The sequence below is a fragment of the Polypterus senegalus genome, chromosome 12 (genome assembly GCF_016835505.1).
Source record: "Polypterus senegalus isolate Bchr_013 chromosome 12, ASM1683550v1, whole genome shotgun sequence".
Taxonomy (NCBI): domain Eukaryota; kingdom Metazoa; phylum Chordata; class Cladistia; order Polypteriformes; family Polypteridae; genus Polypterus; species Polypterus senegalus.
In genome coordinates, this window is record NC_053165.1 from 145,534,367 (window position 1) to 145,561,659 (window position 27,293).

The 27,293-nt window shown below is 35.5% G+C and overlaps 1 protein-coding gene across 3 annotated transcripts in view; it reads right to left on the reverse strand.

Annotated features, from left to right (window-relative positions):
* mindy2 (MINDY lysine 48 deubiquitinase 2) overlaps positions 1-27,293 on the reverse strand; it is a 58,342-nt gene that overhangs the window by 16,903 nt on the left and 14,146 nt on the right. For all 3 annotated transcript variants that reach the window (XM_039773741.1, XM_039773740.1, XM_039773739.1), the window contains exons 2-6: positions 25,844-25,901; positions 17,899-17,963; positions 12,816-12,974; positions 9,503-9,605; positions 5,622-5,764 (exon numbers count right to left, since the gene is read on the reverse strand). In XM_039773741.1, coding sequence (XP_039629675.1) covers positions 5,622-5,764; positions 9,503-9,605; positions 12,816-12,974; positions 17,899-17,963; positions 25,844-25,901 — 528 coding nt within the window. The remainder of the gene's footprint in view (positions 1-5,621; positions 5,765-9,502; positions 9,606-12,815; positions 12,975-17,898; positions 17,964-25,843; positions 25,902-27,293) is intronic.

Below are 27,293 nucleotides of genomic sequence, written 5' to 3' on the forward strand. Positions count from 1 at the left end.
AATAAATGTTCCTGGTAAGTCTCATATATTTTACAATGGTACAAGTATACTTTGGGAATGTACGAGGAAAACCCACATGACTTTGACAGAATGTTACAGATGCCGTGCACATTACTACCGGGTGCAAGATATGAAACTAGGATGCCGTATCCATGAAGAAACAGCACTATCCTCTAGATATGTAAAAATCAAAAACAGCAAATGCCCTGAAAGATGGAAAATGCCTGGTGTGTCTTGTACTTTTTCCAAACATTTCTTATTCAGCTCTGTCAAGAAAAAGATGCTATGGTTTGGAAAGTATGCTGAGATATTGATTTGAAAGAGAGGACGGTTAGCTGCACATAATGAGATTAAGTGATGGAAGTTTTCTTTGTTTTCAAAAGTGTTTTAAAAGGTGTTTATTAATGACCAGTCGGTACCATAAAATGTCAAGGAATCCTCACCCTGAAGTTTCCAAAGGTTTTTGGTTTGTGTTCCCATTTTGAAATCTGAGCTTTTGCGTGACCCCAACTGTTTGAAATATTGACATTCGTTTCCTATTCTGGAAATGGATATTTACAGTATTATATTACAGAACATTTAACTTGCATCAAAACATAGTATGTTGGCGCGAAAAGCCATGTAAAGTACTTAAAATGTTTGTCAAAGAGAGGAGGTATAGCTGAGAGAGCACACGTCATCTCATCAGTTACATCTAGCCTGGACCTGTACTTTGATTTCAGGCAAACCAGAGCACTAAATCCAGCTTGGCAGAAGTAAGTGCTTGAAAAAGGAACAAGACATTTAAAGCACACAGTGAAACTTCAGGGTAATCTGCTTGGGTTCCAAACCAGAATTCCTCCACTAAAGACACATGAATGCAGTATTTGCAAGACAGCTCAATCAGCTGTTCGATGACACTGTCTGGAAGATCCACAAAGCTTGGGCTGCAGTGAAATGGGTCAGTCAGTCAAACTTTAACATATCCAGTCCTTGAAAGTAACTTGTGAAGTGCTCCTCCAGGCATTGTAGATGAGACACCGATGAGCCAAACTGTTGTCCATCAAAAACTTGTACAGCTGTAGAAAAGAGACATAATTTCCTTTGCGAAGATTCTGTCTCCAGAACGCTAGATTCCCACTAAATGCATTGATATGATCACTTATCTGCATGACATGTTTGTTTCGCCCTTGCATGCTTATGTTAAGTTCATTAAGATATTCATATATGTGCGTTACATGTGCAAGAAGGGACATTTTGTTCTGGTCATACAAAAATGGAACAAATTTGGGTTTTTTACATCCATGAAAAATGCAAATAGTTCATGTCTGTGTCCAAAAAATCTTTGTACCATTCATTCCCTTGACAACCACAGAGATTCTGTGTAAAAGAGCAAATTGGCAAAGTGTGTGTGCAGTGGATGTGGTTTGATATAATTGACCATTGCAGCTGCCTGGTGTTAAACACTCTGTAAGAGCCTCTGCTTAGTTCCTTTGGTACAAGTTGCTTAGAGTGGATCATGAATTGCATCCATATTGCAAAAGGGGCCACATTCAGCCAGCCCGCCGATTTTGCGGAGTCTCTACAGAATCCCACCATCCTATCCCATGGAATTCCTTGATCCTCCATAAAAGTTTTAAAGACAGCAAAAATATTCTGTGCCGTCTCATGCTCAGGAAGTTGAATACACTATAAAATATCCTCACAAAATGCAATGTTGTGCATGTAATGAAGAAAAGTTTTTCCCTCCATATTAACGTTCCTTTGTAAACCATAGGCTGGGGAGGTTTTAAGTCGCTCCACTAGTGTGCTCTCTTGATTCTTTGCTACTGTCTCAATTCTTTATTTCACTGCATTAGACAGGGGTATGTTCTTTATTTTTTGTGCTTCATTCTCACCACATCAATTGCCACTGGTAAAGTCAAAAGTCTTAGCGATGCTGTGAGGTTTCATAGCCTTAGCTATGTGATAGCTCACTTCAAATGAATAAGTCATCATATTTTCATGATCATTTTGAAGCCTGATGTTCAGGATTTGGCAAGCCTAAACTTGATGTGGACAGAGCACCTTGGTCAAGAAATCTCTCCATTTTGCTTACTTATTTAATGAAGAAACATTGACTAAATTTTTATTACATATACATTTTTAGTTTTAAATATTTTCTCGCGACCACATTAGTATATTAGGTGACCCCAAGGTTGGGACACGCAGCCTTACCCTTTTTCGGCAAAAGTGAAATAACAGCCAATATTTATACTGGTATTAAAATGGGATATGGGGATTAGTACACTGAAGCATCTGTAATAACATGGAACAAGCTAATCCCAGAATACCAAGCAGAACCTGGGAGTGAGTTCACCCAGAACCAGCAGCTTTTCTGAGCTCATATATACTAAATAGTTAGAAAAGTGTGTATGTGTATATATATACGAGTATAAACCATATATCTTGACAAAAAAATTGTATATACCTGGTCAGTGATAGAAGTTAGAGATTCTAAAAATTTATAGGAAGAAAGAGAAAAAAGTTAAAATAAAACAAAAAAACATGATAAATATTAATTGTCTTGTTTTCAGTTATCACAAAATGTTACTGTTTGGACTCAGTGTGGGTATGAAAGAAATAGATTCACTTCTATAGCATCTCAGTGCCAAAGGCCTACAACATGACACATTAAATGAGAAGTAGGTTCTGACCTCACTGCATTAAATTTTCAATTCACAGCTGTTATCAAAAGTAGAAGAACATGTTTGCTCAAAGCTTTGTAGTTTATAACCAACACTGCAGTGTCTTTATTTTATAACAAGCTTGGTGGAACAAGAATGCCATTATAAAACATGATGAAACCAGTATTGATCTCCCATGGAAACGTTGGATCACTCTAACTGTGAGAATTAAATGGCATGAACTCTTATTTTTTCCTGACGGTACTAGTTAGCAACTAGGCACTATCTAATTTAAATACGGTAGGACCTTTAACTTTAATTAACTGTATTTATGATTTGAAATCAAAAAGAAAATTAAGCTAACATTTATTATATCACAAGAAAGTACAGATGAGGTAAAAATAACATTTTCTATGATTGCACCCTTTTCCAACCTTCTGAAAAGTATAAGAAACACAAATGTCAACCTCATCTTAAAGGCAAACACATAATCACTTAAAAACAAATACCCACCCGCTCTCACAGTAAGAAACAAACAATGGTGGGAGGTTAGAGAGAATAAGACTGCTGGTGAATCAATGAAATAGTGGGGAATTACCCAGATGTAACTTTATCATAAAAGGATGAACAGAAAAGGGCAGAAAGTCCATTTCTCTTGTATTTTCAATTTTTTTTTTAAATTGGGGACATTACCTTGCTAAAGTCTTGGATGAGCTTAATTCAGGCTCCTTCATAGAGAATAATACCTCAGACATCATAGGCCTCAGTCAGAACTCTCTGTCTAACTGCCCATGTTAAAAGGCAAACAATATGCTGGGTAACTCCATGAAACATCCCTGCTTAAAGATTGTATAAGGCCATTCAAATTCTAATTTTATAACACTTTGCACTAGAAACCAATATGCCCAAACCAAGTTACCTTCCTCTGTGCCTTTAGCTTGCACAATTTCTTTATTTTTCTATTAGCCTAATTCATTCTCATCAACCAAGTTTATTTTGCGCACACTGATTGATTGATTGGTTCAAGGATCAAATCTGATTGCCATATTAAGAGATGGAGATGTTAGATTGCAAAAAAGTATTGTTTTGATGTAATACTCGTCATCATTGCCCTAAAATAAGAAAAACAACACCTAAAACATTCAGTATGAATATATTTTGGTGAAGGTATTTGTGATTTACAACTGGGCAGGAAATACTAATAGTAATGCAAATGACAAAAGAGTGTGAACAAACAAACTAAAATCGTTCTGTCTTCAGCTGATATTTAAACATTTTTATCAGTAACATTTTTATTACTGATATATTGCAGGAGCTATTGATGTATTAATGCATGTTAAACCAAAGAGAACTGTTACTTTGAAACTAAATGAAACAGCTGCCAAACATAGTCTGTACTTTATAAACTATAAATAATACATTATTTATTTAATTCACCATTGATTTAGAAAAGAACAAAAACAATACCGCTAATAAAAACCAGATATATGTGAAGGAGTGTTAAATAAAAAAAAAAAAACATATAGGATTTGATTTCAAACACATACAAACTTTGTTAATCTCTTACCAAAATTAAAATAATTACTCCTCAACAGCTTTAATAAGAAAATACTAAAGACAGCCACTGCTACGCACCTTCATTCTCTCTCACTCACTCCCCTGCCTTGTCTGTGCTCAGTTTTTGTTGCTGTACCATTGATATTCTCAGTGCAGAATTACTTTTTGTTTTTACACTAACACTACTGGGCAGCATGGTGGTTAGTCACATCATTGTTCCTGGAAACTAGGTTAAAATTCCATTCTGGTCACTGTGGAATCTGAGCATTCTTCATTTGTATGTGTGGGGTTTTCACCAAGCATTCTACTTTAACTTCTGCCTCCCAGACTTGTGCATGTTAGGCTTAATGGTGATTCTAAACTGGCCCTGTGTAGGTCGAGTGTAGATATATGTGAGAGTATGCCATGTTATGGACTGCCCCACCATCTCTGTGGTTAGTTGGGTCTGTTAGGGGAAATAACAGATTCATTTGCTTAGATTTTATTCCTAACAGAATTTAGTTGCAGTTACATGTTTAGAAATGAAAAATATTAATTACGCTTTGCAAGCAAACCCACATAGCTTTTCTGTAGCTCTGTTTTTTATAGTTTCATAAGCACTGTAGACGTATAGACTAATAGACATATATCTTAACAATTATTTTCTGCTTTTAACTCAGATTTGAAAGTGCTCTTTCCAAAAATGTGTAGTAACTCTGCTTGTGGTGTAGTTTTCTTAGGAGCAGCATAAAGATTTCAGGCTTTACAGAAGTGTTCCTTAGAAAAACCATGATTTATAAAATTGTTCTTGTGATGTTTGCTTTTAATGTTGGGTTTGTGATTTTTAATGATTTGCCAGGATCAAAGAACATTCTACTCCCAAAAATAACACGGATGCCTGATTACCATAATAAGGTGTCACGCAAGATAGTGTATGTGCTATTGGGAGATCAAAAAATGTTAATATTATGTTAGTTTATTTATTGTCTTTGTGTCTTCGGTGAGGTGTCCTAAACCTTCAGTACTTATACTGGAAATAATGTGTTCTTTACAAATCCTACCGTTATATGGAAGCCATGGATACGTGAACATTTCACTTGATGAGGTGGCTGAAACATAATTACTAAATTGGAAAAATGCAAATATTTAAGAAAATAAACAAACTGAATATAGCAATACACAAAAGTTCTGAAAGGACTAATAAATACAAAGCTACAAATGACTGATTCCTATGGTTTCCAAAGCCATCTATGCTGGATGAGGAGACTTCTCTGCTCTGTATCTGTATTCATTGTGATCCAACATCCCTTATAACATTTCCCAAGCATGTGTGAGCAAGCATCCAGAATTTCTCTTGCATGGCTTATTCTGTTCATATTCCTTTATTGGGCCAGCCATTTTTAAATCGTTTACTGTTCTTTTAACCAAGAACTGCCCTACCTTGTGTTTGGTCATGGTACTGAAGTGGTTGTTTCTGAAGAAGACACAAAGCTCTCCCTCCTGGACAGTAGATGTCAGCTCACAAAGGCCGTGGTATGTAAGCTGGGTGGCGGTATTACTCAGGAACTGCTCGGCCACAAAGCCTGCAGGTCAGAGGGGAAAGATATGCTCATTACTGTGGACAGCAGGGAAAAGATTCAACTGCGCTGCACTGTTACAATGTTCTTCTGCTTCATTTATGTACAATGGTACTCACAAAACACAAGAGTAAATAAAAATAAACCATATGTTTACTACACCCTTTGATTTATTGAGTGGCCAATCAGTGAACCAGAAAAAAATATTTTTAAATAAATGATACTTTTTATTGTATGAGAGCAACAAAGTGTAGAAGACAAACTAAAAGTTGAACACTTACAGGATCTTTACCTTTATCTAATTGTTTTTTTAAGCTTTACTCAATCCTCTCAAAGGGCCTGTTTATGGAAATTTAATCCTACCTTGTATCAGTGCAGTGAAACATATACTGAAAAAGAAGCCAAATGACAATTTCTCAATTTTCTTCATTATATGAGTGATATGAGCTTTTCAGTTGCTAACACAGTATAGGGACCAATCATTTCCTGATGATAAAGGTGTTGATTCTCTTGAAATTTTCTCTATAATCACTAATGCAATATTTACAATAAAAATACCTTTCAGTACTGTTCAGAAAAAGGACAGATCAGAGAAAACACTGCCTGTCATTTACAACAAGTCTGTAAAAAGTAATCTGTGTGCTTCAACAGGGGAGGTACCTAGGCCCCTTTATATAAATATCAGCAAGAGGGTACCTGCTCAAGTGCAGAGGGGTGATTCCTGTCAGAAATCAGTGACTGGTGCCAATAGAAAATTATTCAGAGAAAGACAAGTGTTTCTTCAGAGCTCTACTTACCAAACTGTGATAGTTAGTTTTTTCTTGCAAGATTCCACAAATGTTGAGCGGTCAGTAGGCAGTTGAATAGTATAATACTTATGTTTGCTACTACAGGTTAGGTTAATTATGTATTAAATGGGTCCTTTACATTTATTTTATTAATATGTGTAAAATGATTTGTCTTACTCTCTAATTTTGTTGAAAATGACATATATAGCATTTAACTTACATATGTCAAGGCCAAAGTTTGCATCTGCGTTTTTTATTAAGCAATTTTTTATCTGCTATGAATTGTGGAAGTTTTTTTAAATAGAATGTCTGTGCCATTTCAGGCAAACACAGCGGGATCATGCCAAAACTTGTTGGACAGCACTAATAATAGTTGTTAATTATTCATTGGGATAGTCTTGAATAGTGGCATAATTATTGATACAGAAGGAACACTTAACCAGTCCACAGCCAGAAATAAAAAGATTAACAGCTTATTCACAGACCTAGCAAATACGCACGTTGTCACACTGTGTGATATTGGAATGTGTGCTGTTACACTTTTATTTAATAAATTTCCCTTCCGGGGATCTTTAAAATACTGCAGAAAACAGTTGCAGTGAATCTGAAGCAAGAATAATTTTGATTCGCATACAGTTTTGAACCATCTTGCAAAGGAATGATGCTGAAAATGTTTAAAACAAACTAAAATCTCTGAATTTTCCACATCTGAAGATAAGCAAAACATAAAAGCACGGGTTCTAACTATGTGTTCATTCATGTGTTGTGAAGAGGACCCTGAGCATATGTACGCAGATTTTATTACAAGCAGGTTAAGTCACTTAAAATGTAGTGAACAGCAGCATTTAAAAATGTTCCGACCTGAAGCTAATATTTTAATGAAAGAGAACTAATCAAACAATTTATTTAAAGTTTTCCATGACAGAGGAAGCATTCCATTAGGCTAGGGTCCACAGAGACGAATGAATACAATTCTTTCTGCTAAGAATGGACTCAGAAGTCAAAGTATGTGTTGTGATGCTTGGTACAAGCAGACTAAGAAACAATTACAAAAATGTAGCAGTGTTCCTCATAGCTCCAGACAATCCAGGAGTGAACAGCTGCAAGGAAGCAGAAGAGTAACAGCTGCTTCAGGATGTGCAGCCCAGAACTATTCTGCATGTTTTTTCACAAGAGAAAATTCAAAACCCAAGCTCTCACAATCCATTAGGAAATAATATTCCAGAACAACAAACAACTGGGTAATCTCATTAAATGATGGTCTTGCTAGGCCATCTGGTAGATGAATTAATACAAATGAAGAGCCAAATAAAACTGATAAATGCTACAGGGCAAATTACCTTGCATTTTGCAATTAATACTCAAAAAGTAAATTATTTTGTTATTTCAGAATTTTGTGTCCCTCCATTACTTATTCTTATACACATAGAACAATAGTTTTTAACAGTAGTTTTAAATGAAAATCCCACATCTCTTAAACCTCATTACAGGTTTCTCATTTAGGAAAAAACTATTACACAAGAGTGGAGTTTTGCCACAGCAATAGGTAAAACAAACAACATGGCATGTATTCTGTACATATGCATGTACTATTTTTCACCAGCTGTTTTAAACTATACACTGCGTTACTACAAAATAAAAATGCACTAGTGATCAAAATACATATAGTAGATTTTCTTCAATCAAGCTGAACCAAAAATATTTTTTGTAGTTTGCATTTGTGTTTTTATCCATAAATCAAATCCATAGTCTAATCTAAATTGCAAAGAACCAGATCTGGACAAGGTTCACTCTTAAGCAAGTATTCACTAATAATAGGCTAATTCAAAAGGTATCATTGCACCTATGCAGCTATGAAGAGAGTGTGTAAACTCAACACAGACATTATGAATGTGTTTGGTGTTTGAACCAAGTCTCCTGGCACTGTGAGGTGGATGTACTGGTCACTGTATCACCATGATTATCTTTTACACCAATGAATGGAACTTTCTTTTTTTTCAATCAAACTTGCCACCCTCTTTTAGTTGTGCTGGAGCACACCATTTAAGGATACAGTCACATTTATAGGTAATGCATTTACTTTTCTGCACTACATTAGGTACAATTTCTGTAACTACATTCAGTGAGTGAAATAAATGAGGAAATGTACTTTTGGGAAGCAGTGGCAATATACCTTTCTTGCATTCTTTTTAACATTTTCTCATACAGTATATATTTTGATTTGTTTTACTTACTTGTATGTATTTTCACATAGTAATAACCAAGTACAACAACTAATAATAGAAATGTTAAATATTAAAGCTTAATTACAGATTTAATTTATAATAAATCAGTATCTATTTTTACAGAGAACTTACCTAAACATCCTTACAACTATAGGTAAACGATAACTGATTTCCTTTTTCCTTTTCTCATTTTTACATGTCATGCCTTGTTTCTTCAAATCAATCCCCACAATTACTATGTCAATGTATTGAGTGGCCTGGCTTTAAAGAGTGACTTATAAATAAGTACAAGTAAAAAAGTATTCCACATAAAGAATTACTTCCTATATAAATATTCCATTCAAAACATAAATTACGGTTTAGAAATAATGGTAGAAATGCTGTCATAATTTCAGAGGTTAGATTGACTCTGTAGGCCAACCTCAAAGCATTTGGACTCTAGTTTGACATCTGGCTATGGTTTGTTCTTTGAGAAGTCTGCATGATTCCAGAGTGAAAGAAAAGATATATAAAAAGGAAATACAGTATTCCTAATAATAGTGTGAAGGAAATAGTTGTAAGAGAAGCGTTATGTGCACTGTTATCATCAAACTGAAAACAATGTGAATAAGAATTTTCAATATGAAAGAAGCATTACTGTCAAATTAATGTTGCCTGTTTAAGATTAATGTCCAACTCTAAGGGAAAATCTATTTCAAATGATATTTCTACAGTTAAAACAGAATACCTACCTTCCCCCACAAGTTCACTGCTATCGGACTGCTTGCAGAAGATTATCTTTTCCACCAACTGGTTGTAACTGCAGCTCCCTACAGCCTTCACAATATCATCTGTCTATTAAAAAAAATAATAATCAGTGAAGCACATTCACATTTAAATTTGGACTCCAGTCAGGTGGTATTTGCTTAGAATCACTCCCACCTTGATACTGTACTTTCAATTAAAGCAATGTGAACCAGACATTTTTGCAAAATACTTTTATATCTTTCAAAGTCACCATTTTAAATTTTAACGTATTTGTTTTTGTTATAATACGAGTTAAATGGCTTACATTTCAAAAAGGTGTTTTAGTTAGTGAATTCCAATTTATCACTGAAACATCGCTTGTAGTTTTCAAAGAATCATTTGTGTGCAAGTTAACCTGACACACAAAAATTGTACATCCAATAGTCAATTCTGTACCAAAAAAAAACGCATCATCTGCCATAAGGTAGTAAAGGTGATTTGTGCTCATTGGCACCAATCTGGGGCAGCCAAGATTTCTGCAAGCAGCTACACTTGCTCCTCCTTAACCAAGGAAAGGGGACTTGTCCTCATTGATATGGAAACACATAAATATTTGGGAGGAGCAATTTGTTAGGTGAATTAGCACTCAAGATAACCCCATTAGGGGAAAGGTGAAACAAAGAATAAACGGTTCACTGACATGGTTACTTGCTGAATGTGAAGCAAAGTTTTTGTCAAGTTTACCTATGATTATAATAAATCAGCCAGCTGAATGTCGAGATTCACATTTAATGTCAAGTGTACATAGCACACTGAAATTCAATTTGCATATTTACCAAATACTCTATATAGAGATAAAGGCTCTATATATAAAGGCAACATAAGATGATATATACAAGAATCACTTATGCTGCTGTTGCTATGAGTCGGGGTGTGGAGTGGTTTTATGAACAGTAGATTAAATCAGCACGTCTTGTGTGTGCTTATGATCCTGTACTGTTTGCAGGAATAAACAAGGATAAAAAATGACTGTGCAGAACTGTGTCAAGGTACAGTTTTAATACTTTCTGTAATAAAACTTCTAGTAATTTGCCTTCTTTAAATAGCTGTGTGCCATTAGTGCCAACTTCTCCACCCGCTATAGTACATCACAATAATTTGCTTCTTAGGCAGCATGTGTTGTATATGTCTTTAACAGAAAACAGCTGTAATATTCTGTGCCAAATTGAACAGCTTCTGTAGTGCTTTGGTGTCGTTTACTGAGCAGGTGCCATACAAGAACGCAGCCAGCGAGTACAAGCTCTATAGTAAATATATGAAAGTTAGTGAGAATAGATGAAGACATGGATTTTCCTCAGACATCTGATAAAAGTCAAATAATTTTATGATGTCACTAATGGTGGCTATAAAAAAAATTAAAGCTGTTGATTTTCTCTACAGTATGCCTGCCTATGTAGATGGGAATACAGTCTGCATCCTGCTTGCTGACTTCAACGACCAGTTCCTTTGTTTTGCTGACATTAATGTTAATCTTGAATTGCTCACACCACTGTTTCAGAAGGCAAATATTTTCTCTGTAAGCTGCCTTATTATTGTTGATGAATAAGCTATGATGTTGGAAGTGACAAATTTAATTATATAGTTGGAGCTGTGTCTGGACATAAAGTCATAGGTAAACAGGAAGCACAGAATGGGACAGAAAATACTGCCTTCTAGGTGTTAAGGGTCAATGATGCTGTGCATGTTGAGGTCTAAAAATTATGAAGTCAAAATTCCAGTTGTGGAGAGTGGCACTAAGTCCCACATTCAGGAGAATGGAGAGCATATTTGATGGTTAGGCACTGTTAAATGCCAAGCTGTAGCCTAAAACCAGTGTATGGCATACCAGTTTTTATTATCAGGGAGATCAGGGTATCAGTATAAAGTGCAAGGAGTATGGCATTCTCCGTGGACAATAACAATATGAAAACTGAAAGTAGTCCAATCTATGTTTAATATTATTTTAATGTGCTCCAACACTAGGCTTTCTTTAGCAAAGAGATAACTGGTGTATTTTTGAAGAGGTGGTGACTAGTGGTGAAGTGGTGATTCTGTCAGTGAAGCAATAGATATTTCAGTGAAATGGTGCTGACTGGTGCACTACTACCTTTTAAAAGTCATTCTGAAATTGAAGAACTGTGATTTCAGCGATGGTGAGGCTGGAAAATATGAATGTTTTACAGATAGAAGAGAAAAGATTTCAACACTACTATTAGAATGGAATCAAGTTAAATGCACTAAAACAATTACAATGGAGCTCACCATCCAGCTGCTATGTCATTTGATAAAGATGAGTAATACCACTCTGCAGTTTCAACAGCAGAAACAATGAACAATGCTGCACATCCTCAACTTGACACACTACCACTAAGTATCTTCAGCTAACGAATCATTCAGCGGAAGTGTGTCAAGAAACGCTGCTAGGGCTCTTATATACCAACAGCAATGCACCTGCATAATGCCTCACTGCGACTATGACAGCCAAGGTTCTTTTTAGTCATTCTAGTGTGTGTTCAGACCATAGTGTGTGTGTATATTTATTTATTTATATGTTTGTTTGTTTATCTACCTAATTATATATTTGTTTATTTAAAGAGCTTCTGTGAAAAGCCACATTCCCCAGGGGACAAATTAAAGTTCTGTCTAAAAAAAGTTCAATTTTTAAATAAAATGTATAATTCTTACAGTCCTGCAGTAAACTTTAAGCCTTGCTCTAGCCTACAGACTATATGGTAATCTATTCTGTAAGAAAATTTTATATCAGTTTTAGAATTACTATATTGAAAACCCTAAAATGCTGCATACTCTGCTTCATGTGCTACTTCCTTTAGAAATTCAGTTTTATGCTGTAATTCCTTGCTTCCCTACACAAAACTCTGAAACAACTACTGCCAGTAATTAATCAATATTTTATATAGTAACTTTCACACAGCAAATGACGAAAGGCACTTTACGGCAAACTTATTTGATCACTGCTAAAAAGAAAAGGGTTATAGTTTAATGGTTATGTATCTATCTTAACAGATTAATCTTTTGAAACCAGATATTGCCAAAAAGAATATAACAAACAAAACGTGTAGTCAATGCACTGCACTTTGCTTCATCTGTTTCATTGAGGTGAGATTTTCCAGCCATTTTAGAAAATAAGAACATCCTTACCGTCTTTATTAGGTATGCTACCTATCATTATGTATTTCCAAACAAGCAAATGACGACAAAAAAGCTCTACCTAGCAACTCCATGTGTCATTTTATTTAATGTGAGTGGAGTTATTCTTACCTGTGGATCAACAAGCCAGCCATGATAAAGAGGTATATCCAGGAGATCAAATACAATGCACTCGGGAGTATACTCAAACACACGCACTCCTGTGAATCTGACATTGACATCCAGCCCTGTTTGCAGCTTGTGAAGGACTGCCATTGCATCACTCATGTTCTAAAACAAGAAAAAAGAAAGGAAAATAAAACTAATGCAAATTAAATCAATACACTGAAATAGTAACGATTCGTAAAATGCTGTGCATCTGAAGCATCCAAAGCAGTTGCATGAAGTCTGTCCCATGTTATTTTTCAAAAAACAGAAATTCTTGACAATACACATGAATTAGATTATACTACTCTTATCAATGTTTAACAAATGGCAGTATTATATCAACTAAACATTGCAGTGCCAAAATACAATGTCTTGCCTATAGCTACAGTTAAGGACAAACTTACCACTGTACTTTTGTTTTAGTCTTCCTTTGACTTAATGAAACGTAAGTATGAAGACCAGGCGGCTTCAGTACTTCGTTTGGTTGTTTTGGTGTGCTCTGGGCTTATATTTGAGCTCTGAATTGATGCAGTTGTGGAGATTGTATTTGAGTACAGAAAAAGAGATCTTTGTGCATGTACATCAACTCACTTGAAAACAGACTGATGTAACAAATTTTTTTTTTTGTAATCAGAAGCATACTCCCGGCATTTTAAATATAGTATTTCAGGGTTGACTCAACCAATAACTTGGGTTAAATTATTTCATATAAGAATATGTATCTATTAAAAGACTTTCATTAAAAATTTTATGGGATAAACATACAGCTTTTAGGAAAAATAAGTACACCTTCCTTTAGTTCTGTAGTTTTTTACATATCAGAACAAACAAAATATAAAAGATTTTACTTTTACATTATTTATTCAGCAAAAAACAAGCCACAAGGAGAATACATGTGTACATCCACTAGATGGGTGCTGCAAAACAAGTGCACTTGATTATTTTAAGATGAGAAAATATGCCCACCCATTGCAGTTTCGCCCCAAAAAAGAAAGCAAAATATTAAGTCTTTACAAAGTAGTCTGCAGTATTGCTTCTGGATGTGTGTAAAGACTGCTACTCCCCAACACGTGATAACAAGCACTGATGACACCAAAAATATAAAGAAAACAAATGGGTTTACTATAGCAAAAAGGTAATAATATACAAGGGCACAATTTTTTATATCTGAAAACATAAACGTCTCCCATTTCTTCCTTCCTTCATTGAACAATCTTCCTCTTGCCAGACAAACTTCTGTCCACTCTCCTCCTAACTCTGAGTTCAACTGGCATATGGTCAAAAGGTCCTTTAAGTCCCTGCCTGGAAATATTTACATGGGAAGCCCAGGAACCAGTTCTTGATCAAGAAAGGGCTAGGGAAACTCTGGGGCTGTTCTGACAGAACTCAACCTAGGAGCCCGTGTCCTTGCACTACTGTACCCAAGGCATCCAGTATAGGGCAGGGCAATGCCCACAGACACTTGTCCATTATACTGGGGAGCGAGGAAATAAAAAAATCTCATTGATGAAAAGGGGAGGATGGAAAAAAAAATATTAGACCACTCTAATTAACCATGCTTAATAGCATTGCTGTAGGGCTTTATACACAATATGGGAACATACTGCCTCCTATTGTCACTGGCAGTGACAATTTTTGCAATGCAAAAACTGGGCATCTTATAGCCCGATTCCGGTTCTGCACTATATCAGTTTCATTTCAACTGTGCCGCATTTCCTTTACACCATAAATTTAGTTCCATATTGATTGTTAACTGTTTAATTTCTTGCTAATCTCTTCAATACATTTTATAAGATGTTTTAGATAAAAAATAAGCCAAATAATAAAAAAAATAAGAAATCACTCACCAATCTTTCCAAAATTTAACTAAGACAGCATCAAACAACTGTTCCGGTAGTGCATTAAACAATCAATCACTAAATTGAAAATTAGATTTTAAAATGCCCAAAATCAAATGTATATCAAGTTTTATTCAAAACATGAAAAATGGCAGTTTTATAACTCATCTTCCACTATGCTCTCTTTAAAAAAAAAGTAATTTAAAAACTTCAAAGATGTATGAAAAAATTTTTGACCAAGTTTGTTGTGAAGATCAGCAAACATTATGCTTAGAAATGTCACATATTTCTAGAGCAGTTTACCTTGGAACAAGTGACAAGGTATTTACCTACAAAGATACTAATGTATTATCCTGAAAGCTATATTTCTGTAAACGATGATCTAACAATATACTACATGGATACAACCAACTTAGGTCTGTCAACTTGGTTCCATTCAAAAAAGTCAAACATTTTTTAAAAAGGCACACATTTAACAATAGCCAGAACTACAATAGATGCAATGTGCCAAGCAAAATTTACCTGCAGTTTGACTCACAGGTGATCAACTCACCTGATTACACAGGAACCCCATTATCTTATTATAAAGAGATGGGATCATGTGCCACTTTTGCCAGTTTATTTTTATATGGTAATTGAGATGGGTAGTGTAAAACTCACCTGAAATTTAGGACTGAGCACTTCTTTTAAGTGACATAGTAAGAGTAATGATGCAAATCACATAAAGCTTTAAAAGCATAGACTTACTTTACAATCAACAAATCATGTGAATTAAGTTATTTTCAACATTGTAACACTGAGGATGGGTGAAACTTGATTTGGTAAAGAGTCCACTCACCTGGTCTTCAAGTACACATTGAATGGTTGTAATTTTACATAACAGGCAAACACTAAACAAAAACTGAATGAGCCACAGCACAGGTTTAACCTGAATACAGGGCTGTGGAGTCCGTAGATAAATGCTCCGACTCCGACTCCTCAGTTTCTAAATCTTCCGACTCCGACTCCTCTGTATGTATATAGGAGCCATGCAGTTTTAAAATAAATATGAACACTTACAGTTGAATGCAAATGCAAGAAGCTGTTCCACCAAGTTCTTCTAAGCTCTTATAGCAGAGAGAGGCAGAAGCTGCTGCTTTTTCCTTAGGAAGATAGGGCAGTGGAAGGCTGAAGGAGGAGGCAGGGGGGAGGGGCACTTCACGGGAAATCATGAATCATGTTTGAATCCCATAGTCAGGTTTAAAGTTTAAGTTTATTCCCTTCACTTATACAAGTGTCTCTAGTCCTGCAAAAAACATTTACCTAATTATTAGCGAGAGTTAAGGCCCCCAAATACGCAGCGATCCGTGGCCGATTTTGCCACCGACCGATGTGCGTGTACAATTGCGGCAATTGATTGGCGGCGCAGATTGCGGGTGTCCACATGGACGGGCAGATCCAGCTTGCCGAAAATCTCGACCACCGCCCCCATCCAAAGTAATGAAATGCCTCTGTCTGCTGCAGTGGCTGTCTCCTCTGTCAGCCAGCCGGAAGTTTAGTGCATTGTGTCACTCACCAGCCAGCTGATAAGCAGAACGAGCCTCTGCTGGAGACAGGTAGGGAGATCTGTGTTCTCGGCTCCTTCGGCCCCCTTCACTAGCGCATAGTGAAGGGGAGCCGACGGAGCTGAGAACACACCAGATGATTTTTCAGGCGTTTGACGCTGTGATGACTCGTTGAACGGCCGAAAAATCGGCAGTGCATCTGTAAATATATGGGGGGCTTTAGGCTAGGTTCATAGTTCCCTGTAACAGTGGAACACGACACAATGGAAAGCGGTGCCGCACCTTACCTGTGCATTACATCCCATATAGTGACGCATACAGTCAATGAAAAGCATGCTTCATGGTTACTTGACATGTTCGTTTTGTGGTAACATTATGCACTGCATGCATTGGGCTTTATTCTTACAGCAGAGAAGTAGTTCATTATGACTGTTTGTGAATTAGGACATTTCAACTTACTTTTTTAATTCCCATTTAAATTTAGTAGGAGTCGGAGTCGGCAAAAAGTTAACCGACTCCGACTTCAGGTACCCAAAATTGTCTCCGACTCCTCGACTCCGACTCCACAGCCCTGCCTGAATATAAATAACGTTGGACCCAAAGATATTTAAGAAATGCTGCTGGTAGGAACTGCGGTTACTGAGGTCTGATTCTGCACACAATGTTACAGAACCCAAGAAACAAACTCAAGACAATCTATGTGAAATAAGAAACCATACAGCTTTGACATAATTTATCCAAAAACCTAACCCTGAATTTATAACCATTGGCCTAATATCAGGTATGCCTGTTTCTACAAAGTAAATAATACTTTTCTGTTCATTGTTTTCAATTTATTTGATGATAGTGAACTAACCTCAAGTGAGCATGCTGCCAACCAAACTACTAGGTGTTCTCTTTTCATATGTTCTTTCAAGCAAGTGGTGCTGGTGTGAAAAGACAACTCACCTTTGCATATTGTGCACCGTACAGTATTTTCATCCCATACTTTTTAAAATAAAAACATACTTAAAAATATTTCTTTTGTTCTCTGAAGTAGGTCTCTGCCACCATCCTTTCCATACAGTTTATTGTGTTTTGTTTTGAGTCTGTTCTTATCAGTGTTCTCACCATAAAATAGCTTCACATGCTGTGCTTGCTGTTTCTGTAGCTCCATAATGATAATTCAGTAACAAAACTACAATTACTTTTGAAATGACCTAGTATTTGTTGCAGAGTTAATGGGATAGTGTGAAAATATACTCAGCACCTGACTGATGCCCCCTACTGGGCGAGTTACAACCTTCAACTTATTGCTAACAGAATGCACTCTAACTCCTATGACCATTCTCTGCCCCAAACTGCTTTACAGAATGTTTTCCTAGACTTCATTGCAAAAATAAATAAAATGGATTTATATACATTCAGCCCCAATACCAAGGAAGTGTCATCTAGACCCAAAATTTCCTGTGTCACCTTGGGTGAAGGTATCAGCCAAATAAATAAACAAATACATTTTGTTGCATCAGAAACAAAATTGTTTAAGTGTATCATATAAAAACATTTTGTTTACAGCATGCACTAATCATTCTTGTGTGTTTGCCGCTCCGATATGGAGTTCTTTATCCAGTATTTTTGATTCTAAATCTAAATAACATACAACATGAAAGAAACTAAGATATGTACCTGTTCATAATTTAATCTTTGAGCTTCCGAAATTTCTTTTGGTTTAGCATCCAGAATATAGTCTCCTGCAAGGAAAAACCAGATGAATAAATTATAGATATTTTGTGAGTAGAGCATTGAACATGACAATCATATTTCTAAGACAAAAGCCCTTTGTTTGCCTTAAAATAACTCATTTCTAATCTACCAATCTTAGAAACAAATGAAATAATTATTGCGATATAACCTGTTTCCTCAGTTATCACACCACCCTAGCACTTCAGTATTAAAATACCTGTACACCAAATCTGTACCAAATTTGTAATGGTAAGGGCAGCTATTATCCAAGGTGAGTAAACCCTGTCCATGAGAAGCACCGTCTTAAACACTAACCTTCTAGGCAACACAGATCACCTTACAAATACTGCTCCAGGTTTTTTAGCCAGCACTTCTATCCGTTTATTATTGCAATTGTTTAAACAATAATTTGTGGAAAAAATAAATAAATAAAAAGCTTTTACTATTTAAAGAAAGAGCAGCAAAATGGCATTCTTAGAGACTCACCAGTATGAGTGACTGTGGGTGTGTACGGGTTTGTGCACAGTGATGGACTGAATATCTGTCATTGGTTGTTTTATTTTCTTTTACATTGCACATAATAGAGCTGAGAGTGGCTGTGTCTCTGCTTGACCCTGAACTGGATAAAGCCAAAACTGTCTTAGTAAAGAGTTCCTACAAGTATCTGGAACCATATTGCTGAAAAAGGGAAACCATTAAAAAAATTACATAATTTTGTGCATGCTGATGAATGCCGTCTTACGTGCTACTCCTGGATCACCCATTAGGACTCATTTGGGATGAGATTTAAAGACAAGTAAAATACAATTATATAGTTTACATTGTCATACATTTCAAACCAAATATTAAACATCTGGGTACTGTGGGGGCATTGTTAGGGCGCATATGATCACCTAGATCTGTATTTTATTTATTAGTACTGTACTAGAATCCTGAACCAAGCTAAGGAAATGTACCAAACATCGTAACAAATGCTATCACTGCAGGAACATATTACTGGGGCCTGTAAACTTCTTTTTGTGTGCATAACACAAGTACAGTACACATATATTATATAACTGAAGAATGACTTCTCACCAGAGACTTTTACCACACTTTACTTGGAAAAGTGCATAAATATGCACAAAAAGGTATTTACGCATTATAACTAGTGTTGCAACAAATAATCAATGACAAAAACAGCTGCCAACTTTTTTTTAATCAAATAGTTGCCTTTTCACATATTACACAAAAATGTAAATGCCCACACGTTACATTAATCAGATTTTGAGATATGGCAATATGCCCAAGAAAAATATCAGCATTTTGTGATTATAGGCATTCTGCTTAAAAATACAACGAACAGTTATTTACTACAAATTGACTGATATTGAACTGTGAACCTTTTTCTATAAAGATAAACTTTTACTGATGGATGTTTGTTTCATAAATAGTGAAATGACCATGGGAGTCTGCTTTATATTTTGGTTTATAATTCTATGTACAGTATTTTGTTGAAGTTTATACATATTTTCATTTTTTCACAATCTTAGGTTATAATGACCAGTTAGTGTGTAAATCAGAGGTCTACAGTATCTATCCCTAAGGAAACTAGAAATAGTACAGACAAACACTCTTCACAGGTGATAAGGTGTCTTTTTTTTCATGCTTAAAGCCAAGCTATCAATCATTAGAATTGTTAGCTAATTACCAGTGAATCACATCATGCAATAAGAAATCCCACATGAGGACACTGGTATAAAGGATGGACGAGAGAGAGAAAGAAAAAGAGAAAGAGAGAGAGAGACTCCATCCATGAGTCAATTGACTTCTGATTTACAACAAGCTGCCCTCAAATGCATATTCTCTCTCGCTGAGATGCACTATTGTACACTTCTCTTCAGCCATCATAAGGACATTTTCATCTAACTGGTGTGCTTTTTTCATTTTTGAACAAAACTATTTTTATTAGGGCTTTTTATCTAGAATTTGCTATTTTTCATTTTTGCTGATTTTAATAATTTTAAAAATAAATTATGCTATGTTTTAAATATCTATACTTTCCCTGTATATCTTGAGTGTCTGAGCTAATGTAGGCATGTGGTGAGGGTAGAGTGGCACTTCTTTCCCACAAGGTGAACAGATGAGAATGGATGCCTTCAATAGTGAGCAGTAAGGAAGAAGTACTGCTCCATTGATATGTGGCCAAAAATAAAGTGCAGCAGCCTCCACAGCTGGTCTGCTCAAGCCAAAGCTAATGAGTCCCTGTCTGAGGAGAGATAGGCTGTGCAGGCTTAGTGTGTGTAAGAGCCGGTACTGTGTTAAGCTTTAGGTGCAAAAGTGTAGACTAACCCATACAGCCTCACTTATCCTACAATAAAACAGATGTAGTTAGAGGATGTAAATGCAATGTATGGTTGTAGACCAAAAACATCAAAAGTGAGGAATCAGATCTAAGAAAATTGTGAGTCTTGCAAGATGTGTAAATATGAGCTTCCTTATTGTGGGGGCTAAATTGATGTGGGAGCACCTTAAAGAAATACTCCACCTAAAAATTATATTTTATATATATATTACTTACCTAGTGTGGTTTGTAGTGATCTCATCTCATTTTTTCATGCAGCACAAGAGAAAAACGTTCATGATACAGACCATAATGGTGACCCATGCTACACAGCGACAAACAATGCAAAAAATGTTCATAGAAAAAAGAAAAAAAAATTCTTGTGTTACCCATGCTGCATAATCCACATCTTTTATCCTGCGATGTGATCCAAATGTGCAAAAAGAAAGCATTTTTTACTAATATATGAAGTCACTTCTGGGAAAAACATTGTTCACAGTATACAGTACATGAAAGACATACTCCCATAATTCAGTACAAGTACTTCTGAACTGAAGACTTTTGACCAATGAATGAGGTGAAGATTTTTCTCCCATGTTCACTTTTCACATTTCTTGACATTGTGCAGCATGGGTCAGTGTTAGGGTATATTATCATAAATGGTTTTCTCTTGTTCTGTAAGAAAACATGCAATTATTTTCTTTTCTCCAACATCACTACAAACTACACAAGATAAGTAACACATTAAAAAATACCATTTCTGGGTGTACTATTCCTTTAAAAGAAAACGCATTCGAATAATGGTGATCCTTCTTTCACTCACACTAGGAGATAATCCAGGAGGATTCTCAATGTCATTTTCTTCTATTTCTTCTGGCAGCTTAAAATCCTTCTCTGACAGGTCAGAATCCAAGTCATCAACAATATGCAAAACATCTTTTGCAGGGTTTTTTGATGTTTACAACGGTAGTATTTGATGCCGTACTGTAAAGAAAAAGGAGGCTTTGAAACTCTTGTTTATCTTGTGATCTTTGCTGCCATCTAGCATATATAATCAAACAATATACACTAGGCAATTTTTGTCAACAGTTAATAATGGTTTTTGCCCTATTATTCCCTGATGTTGACATTAGCGTGAATAGTGTTAAGCTTGCCTTAGTAGAAATTTGTTGCTATGTACTTTTTTGACCAATGTAACTTTACAACATACTTTACTATGATTATGAAGGGCAGCATTCTGTCAGGAATAAAACTCTTTCAATTTTAAACAAAATACTTGCACTTTTTGCACAAACACTATCATTTTTAAATAATAAGCGATTAATCAAAACAAGATCAAACAACCAATTGAATAGCATTGTCAATTTTTTAAATTTTATATATATATATATATATATATATATAATATTTTTTTTACAAAATATACTTATTAATTTTCCACATGAAGTGATGTTCAAAAGTAAAGCATTTTTATAAAAGGAAAAAAAAAATACTAGCCTGCTAACCAGGGTCCAACATGAAAACGAAAGCTTTGAAACATGAATATGATATAAACTGAATATGTTCATATTTCAAGTAAAGAGTGTTATTGAGTATTGATCTGTGTATCATTGTAATTTTAGGAAGGAATAAAATGAAAAAGAAAAATATTTGTGTGAGATACATTCATTTTAAAAGAAGCTCGGCTACATGCTTCACTTAACTGCTTGTCTTCCTCCACGGTACCCTTTAGGGTCAGCAGTGTGGGCTGGTATTAAACAGTAGTCTCCAAGTACTGTTACTGGCGTTATTGAATACAGATACCCAAATATGAACTGCTGTCTCTGCTCTATAGATAACTAGAAAATAATCACTGAAAAAAGTCACACTTATGTTACCTTCATTCACAGTCATCCACTAAACCGAAATTTATTTCCGTAACTCATACATTTTTATTATGTTATTTCACAAACATATTGCCTACTGCTGCCTGTATCATCGTGCTTCAGAGCACTCGGATCTGTATGGAATATGCACATTCTCACCATGCATTAATGGATAGACTGGTATAAGTGTATGCTTGTTTACTGACTCAAGAACATTGTTCTTAGTTTTGTCATTATCATATCCTCAAGAAATATTAAATTTGGTAAACAGTTTGTGGTGCCTCTATTGGTTTAATTATGGTTTGACTCTATTACACATAATACCTTTTTCAAGTTCTTACTTATTTTTTATCATGTTTGCACACAAAACCCCACAGGGGGTAATACTGAGTGTTGACTGACCCAGTGAACTTACCTAAAGATTAGACTGATGCACAGATGGCTTGAATTTTTGAAAGATCTAAGGCTTTTATAAAACAATTTGCAATCCAGCATAAACAGTTTAGTTAAAATTTATTGTTATTTCTACAATGAAACTCTTATAAGTGCTCTTTACCACCACGCTACCATTCAGCTTGACTCTTGCTCTGTACGCTATATACAATAACAATACTGAATGTATTAGGCAAAAAGTGTGCACCATTCAGGAAAAAATAATCATACGTATGATTTAAAAGTTTCTTTCTGCTGTTATAAGCCATGGCAAAACAGAACTGCTGAACAGACAGAATTATAGAGACACAAATAGCTTAATAAGCAGCTTGAAGTATTTGAAATTTGGCTATGGGGGTGTGGGGTCAAAATTTCACCCACAAAGCCAACTATTAGCGCACAAGTGAACAAAAAATATATCCTAACTGGTAGAAAAAGTCAGCACCAAGAAAATGTGATAAAATGTTACTTTTTGTTGTCATAAGCATGCCTTAAGACATGTCTTATTTCAAAACATTTGTTGCTTCAAAGTAGATATACTAGGTATATTTAAATGTGTTTGTTTTTATGTTGCACCCTGGTGTCCTTTACCTCTACTATAAAGCAGGCATTTTTTAACATTCCAATTGCATTTAGAATGCAATTTCATGTGGAAAATTAATATATAACCATGATTGTGAAGAAATAACTTTAACTTAAAACCATAACTTACTTTTATGGTACTACACATGGGAGGCAAAAAGGCCTTTAAATAAAAATGCTGTAAAGATGGAAGGTTAGTCTTGGAATGAAAAGAGCATTCCCTTCTATATGCTTTGATTTGTGCTCAGGTAATCAATAATTATTGTCAAATTTGCTAGTAGTCTGGTTGTGCAGCACTCTCTCAAAATATGGAATCAATGCAAATGAACTGACCAAAGTTGTTCTGTGCAGCTTCAGTACAGTATACAGTATGCATCACAGCCCTTAACTCTTACAGTATTTAATTTATGGAAGTAATCAGGTATCCAGATCTTCAACATCTTTAAGTTGACAGTGAGTTTGCACTGTCAAATGTCTTAAGTATAAAATTCCTTCAACACACTTTCCATTTACATGTCAGAAACATTGTTAAAAGGAACTTACTTAACTTCCCTAATCAACATTCACAGTCATATATATATATATATATATATATATATATATATATATATATATATATATATATATATATATATATATCACACTCACCTAAAGTATTATTAGGAACACCATACTAATACGGTGTTTGACCCCCTTTCGCCTTCAGAACTGCCTTAATTCTACGTAGCATTAATTCAACAAGGTGCTGAAAGCATTCTTTTGAAATGCTGGCCTGCTATTGATAGGATAGAATCTTGCAGTTGATGGAGATTTGTGGGATACACATCCAGGGCACGAAGCTCCCGTTCCACCACATCCCAAAGATGCTCTATTGGGTTGAGATCTGGTGACTGTGGGGGGGCATTTTAGTACAGTAAACTCATTGTCATGTTCAAGAAACCAATTTGAAATGATTCGAGCTTTGTGACATGGTGCATTATCCTGCTGGAAGTAGCCACCAGAGGATGGGTACATGGTGGTCATGAAGGGATGGACATGGTCAGAAACAATGCTCAGGTAGCCCGTGGCATTTAAACGATGCCCAATTGGCACTAAGGGGCCTAAAGTGTGCCAAGAAAACATCCCCCACACTATTACACCACCACCACCAGCCTGCACAGTGGTAACAAGGGATGATGGATCCATGTTCTCATTCTGTTTATGCCAAATTCTGACTCTACCATTTGAATTTCTCAACAGAAATCGAGACTCATCAGACCAGGCGACATTTTTCCAGTCTTCAACTGTCCAATTTTGGTGAGCTTGTGCAAATTGTAGCCTCTTTTTCCTATTTGTAGTGGAGATGAGTGGTACCCGGTGGGTCTTCTGCTGTTGTAGCCCATCCGCCTCAAGGTTGTGCGTGTTGTGGCTTCACAAATGCTTTGCTGCATACCTCGGTTGTAACGAGTGGTTATTTCAGTCAAAGTTGCTCTTCTATCAGCTTGAATCAGTCGGCCCATTCTCCTCTGACCTCTAGCATCAACAGGGCATTTTCGCCCACAGGACTGCCCCATACTGGATGTTTTTCCCCTTTTCACACCATTCTTTGTAAACCCTAGAAATGGTTGTGCGTGAAAATCCCAGTAACTGAGCAGATTGTGTAATACTCAGACTGGCCCGTCTGGCACCAACAACCATGCCACGCTCAAAATTGCTTAAATCACCTTTCTTTCCCATTCTGACATTCAGTTTGGAGTTAGGAGATTGTCTTGACCAGGACCACAACCCTAAATGCATTGAAGCAACTGCCATGTGATTGGTTGATTAGATAATTGCATTAATGAGAAATTGAACAGGTGTTCCTAATAATCCTTTAGGTGAGTGTATATACACGTACATTTTAATTACCTAGAAATGAGGAGAATATAACAGTATTTCTAGACTATTAATGCACAATGTGCACCTGTAGACGATCTTAGGAAATGCTGAGTAAGGGACGTCTTCATTAATATCTCAGACAGGAAACAGGGCTCTAATTCTACAAAAAATATACTCTTGCTTATAATCAAATAATATTGGATCTTACATTAATCATCTAACAGAACTGCTCAGGGAAACATTATTTCTACATTGACTAGTTCCATCTAAACAGTGATTTTCTCAAAGCCCTTTGTGAAGCAACCACTGATTTTGCTTAACTGGAAGAATCATAATGCATTTTCCACAACTCAAAGTGAAAGTGATGTCTTATGTTAACTAAAACAAAAACAAATCAAATTTTCCATGCGTGGAGCAGTGCACAATTTTTCAGAGTTTGGCAAGAATTTACTAATGTTATTTTAAATTAAATCTGACGGCCTCCTGTTTTTTTCTGTTTAGACCTTTTCTTTGAAATAGCTCTCCAAACTTGAAAATATTTTTAAAGCATGCAACATATTTTGACATTCTCCTTTAAATGTGGCAGAAAAGAAAAACACAGACAAAAAACACACTATAGCACTATATAAGTCAAAATGTATACTACATCTTACAGCTATTCTCTTGTTTTCTTGCATTTGAAAAGGAGATTTTAAAAAATGGCATTAAGGTCAACTAGATTTGAAAGTTCGATGAGATAATGAATTAATTTGATTTAGAGTCCATTCTCATATTATACCTAAAGTAGCAACCACAATATAAGCACTGTTATCTTTTAAAGACCACTAACCTAGATATTCCATCAATTGCTCTGCTGTTATAATTTCCATCATTGGGGGCATCTTTACCTAGAAAACAAAATGTAATAATAAGTGAAATGTTTGAGATAGTCAGCTTACACTCCAAATAATAACTAACTTCTTTAAATATTAAAATGTATTATAGCCACTTTATAAATAATATTGCTGCCTACATAAAATTTGCAGGAAAGATACATATCGAGCACAATAAATGAGAAATTCACTCATGGATATATGAATAATATGTAAACACATACATTATTTATTAGACAGCTAAGAGTTTGTGTTTGTGATTTAGGAATTGTTATCCACTGTTGCAGGACTCTTACTTTACAAAAATATTGCAATTCTTACATAAGATGTTTTGTACATTTCAGTACCTAAGTTTTGCAATAAGGTTGTAGGAAAGATATTCTGACAACTTTTGCATAGAATAATTTTGTGCATACAACACGGTGTTTTGGACTGCTTGTTCAGTTTCAGTATAACAGTTCTGCAGGTCTGTTGCAGTGATAAATGCCATCTGCTTGTACATGTTATAAGCAGCTGTATCAGAGATTTTTCTGGGTCTTCCACATCTTGCTGTGACTTAAACGGTTCCACTGAAGTTACATTACTGAATAATGTTTCTGATAATTGAAACATCAAGTTGAATGTGTCTGTGCATGTTTTTAAGCATATCCCTGCTCTACACAAGTCAAGTCTTTATTTTCCAGTCAGTCAGCTGCTTATAGGGTCCATGGCTATTGAAAATGCACGCAACATCTGGAGAGCATCAGATCATTTAATTTGCTTTGGAACAGTCTTCACATTGGTTTAAGATCTAATGAGTCAATGACAGTTACAGTGAAAAAGAGTGTTACTGCAACTTTTGCATATGTCACACCCCCAATTTGACTTTTTCTGCATTCTGAAAATGATTAATGTGCATTAAAAAGCAGAAATGAGTCATGTTTAAATACGTACCTTGCAGAGATTAAACAAACATTCTTTCACTTAAAAAAATAAATAAGAAAAGCTTGTATGTTATATGACAAACCTGTTTATTTTATACTATTTGGCTAGACCTTTTTTCCAATAATAAGTCTTATCAAATAAGAATACATTTTTCATTTAATACCTCTCAATTGGACTTGAGCAGGCCTTATTAATGGTCACCGCCTCAAGAACATCAACACTTCTCACCAAAAGCACTGCTTGCTAGCAAATAGTATTTAAAGCTTAAATTAACATGACATTATAGCAGCCAGAGTGCAAAAATGCCATATCTTATGTTTATATATATCCATACATCCAATTTACTGTTCTCCATTCCAGTTCTTTCACAGAGGATACACTTTTATTGTTATAACCAGTAACAGCGTACACTTGACTTGACCATACTCTGCACCCATATGTATCCGCCGCACGGCTGCCCTGCTGCCCACTGCTGAAAGTTGA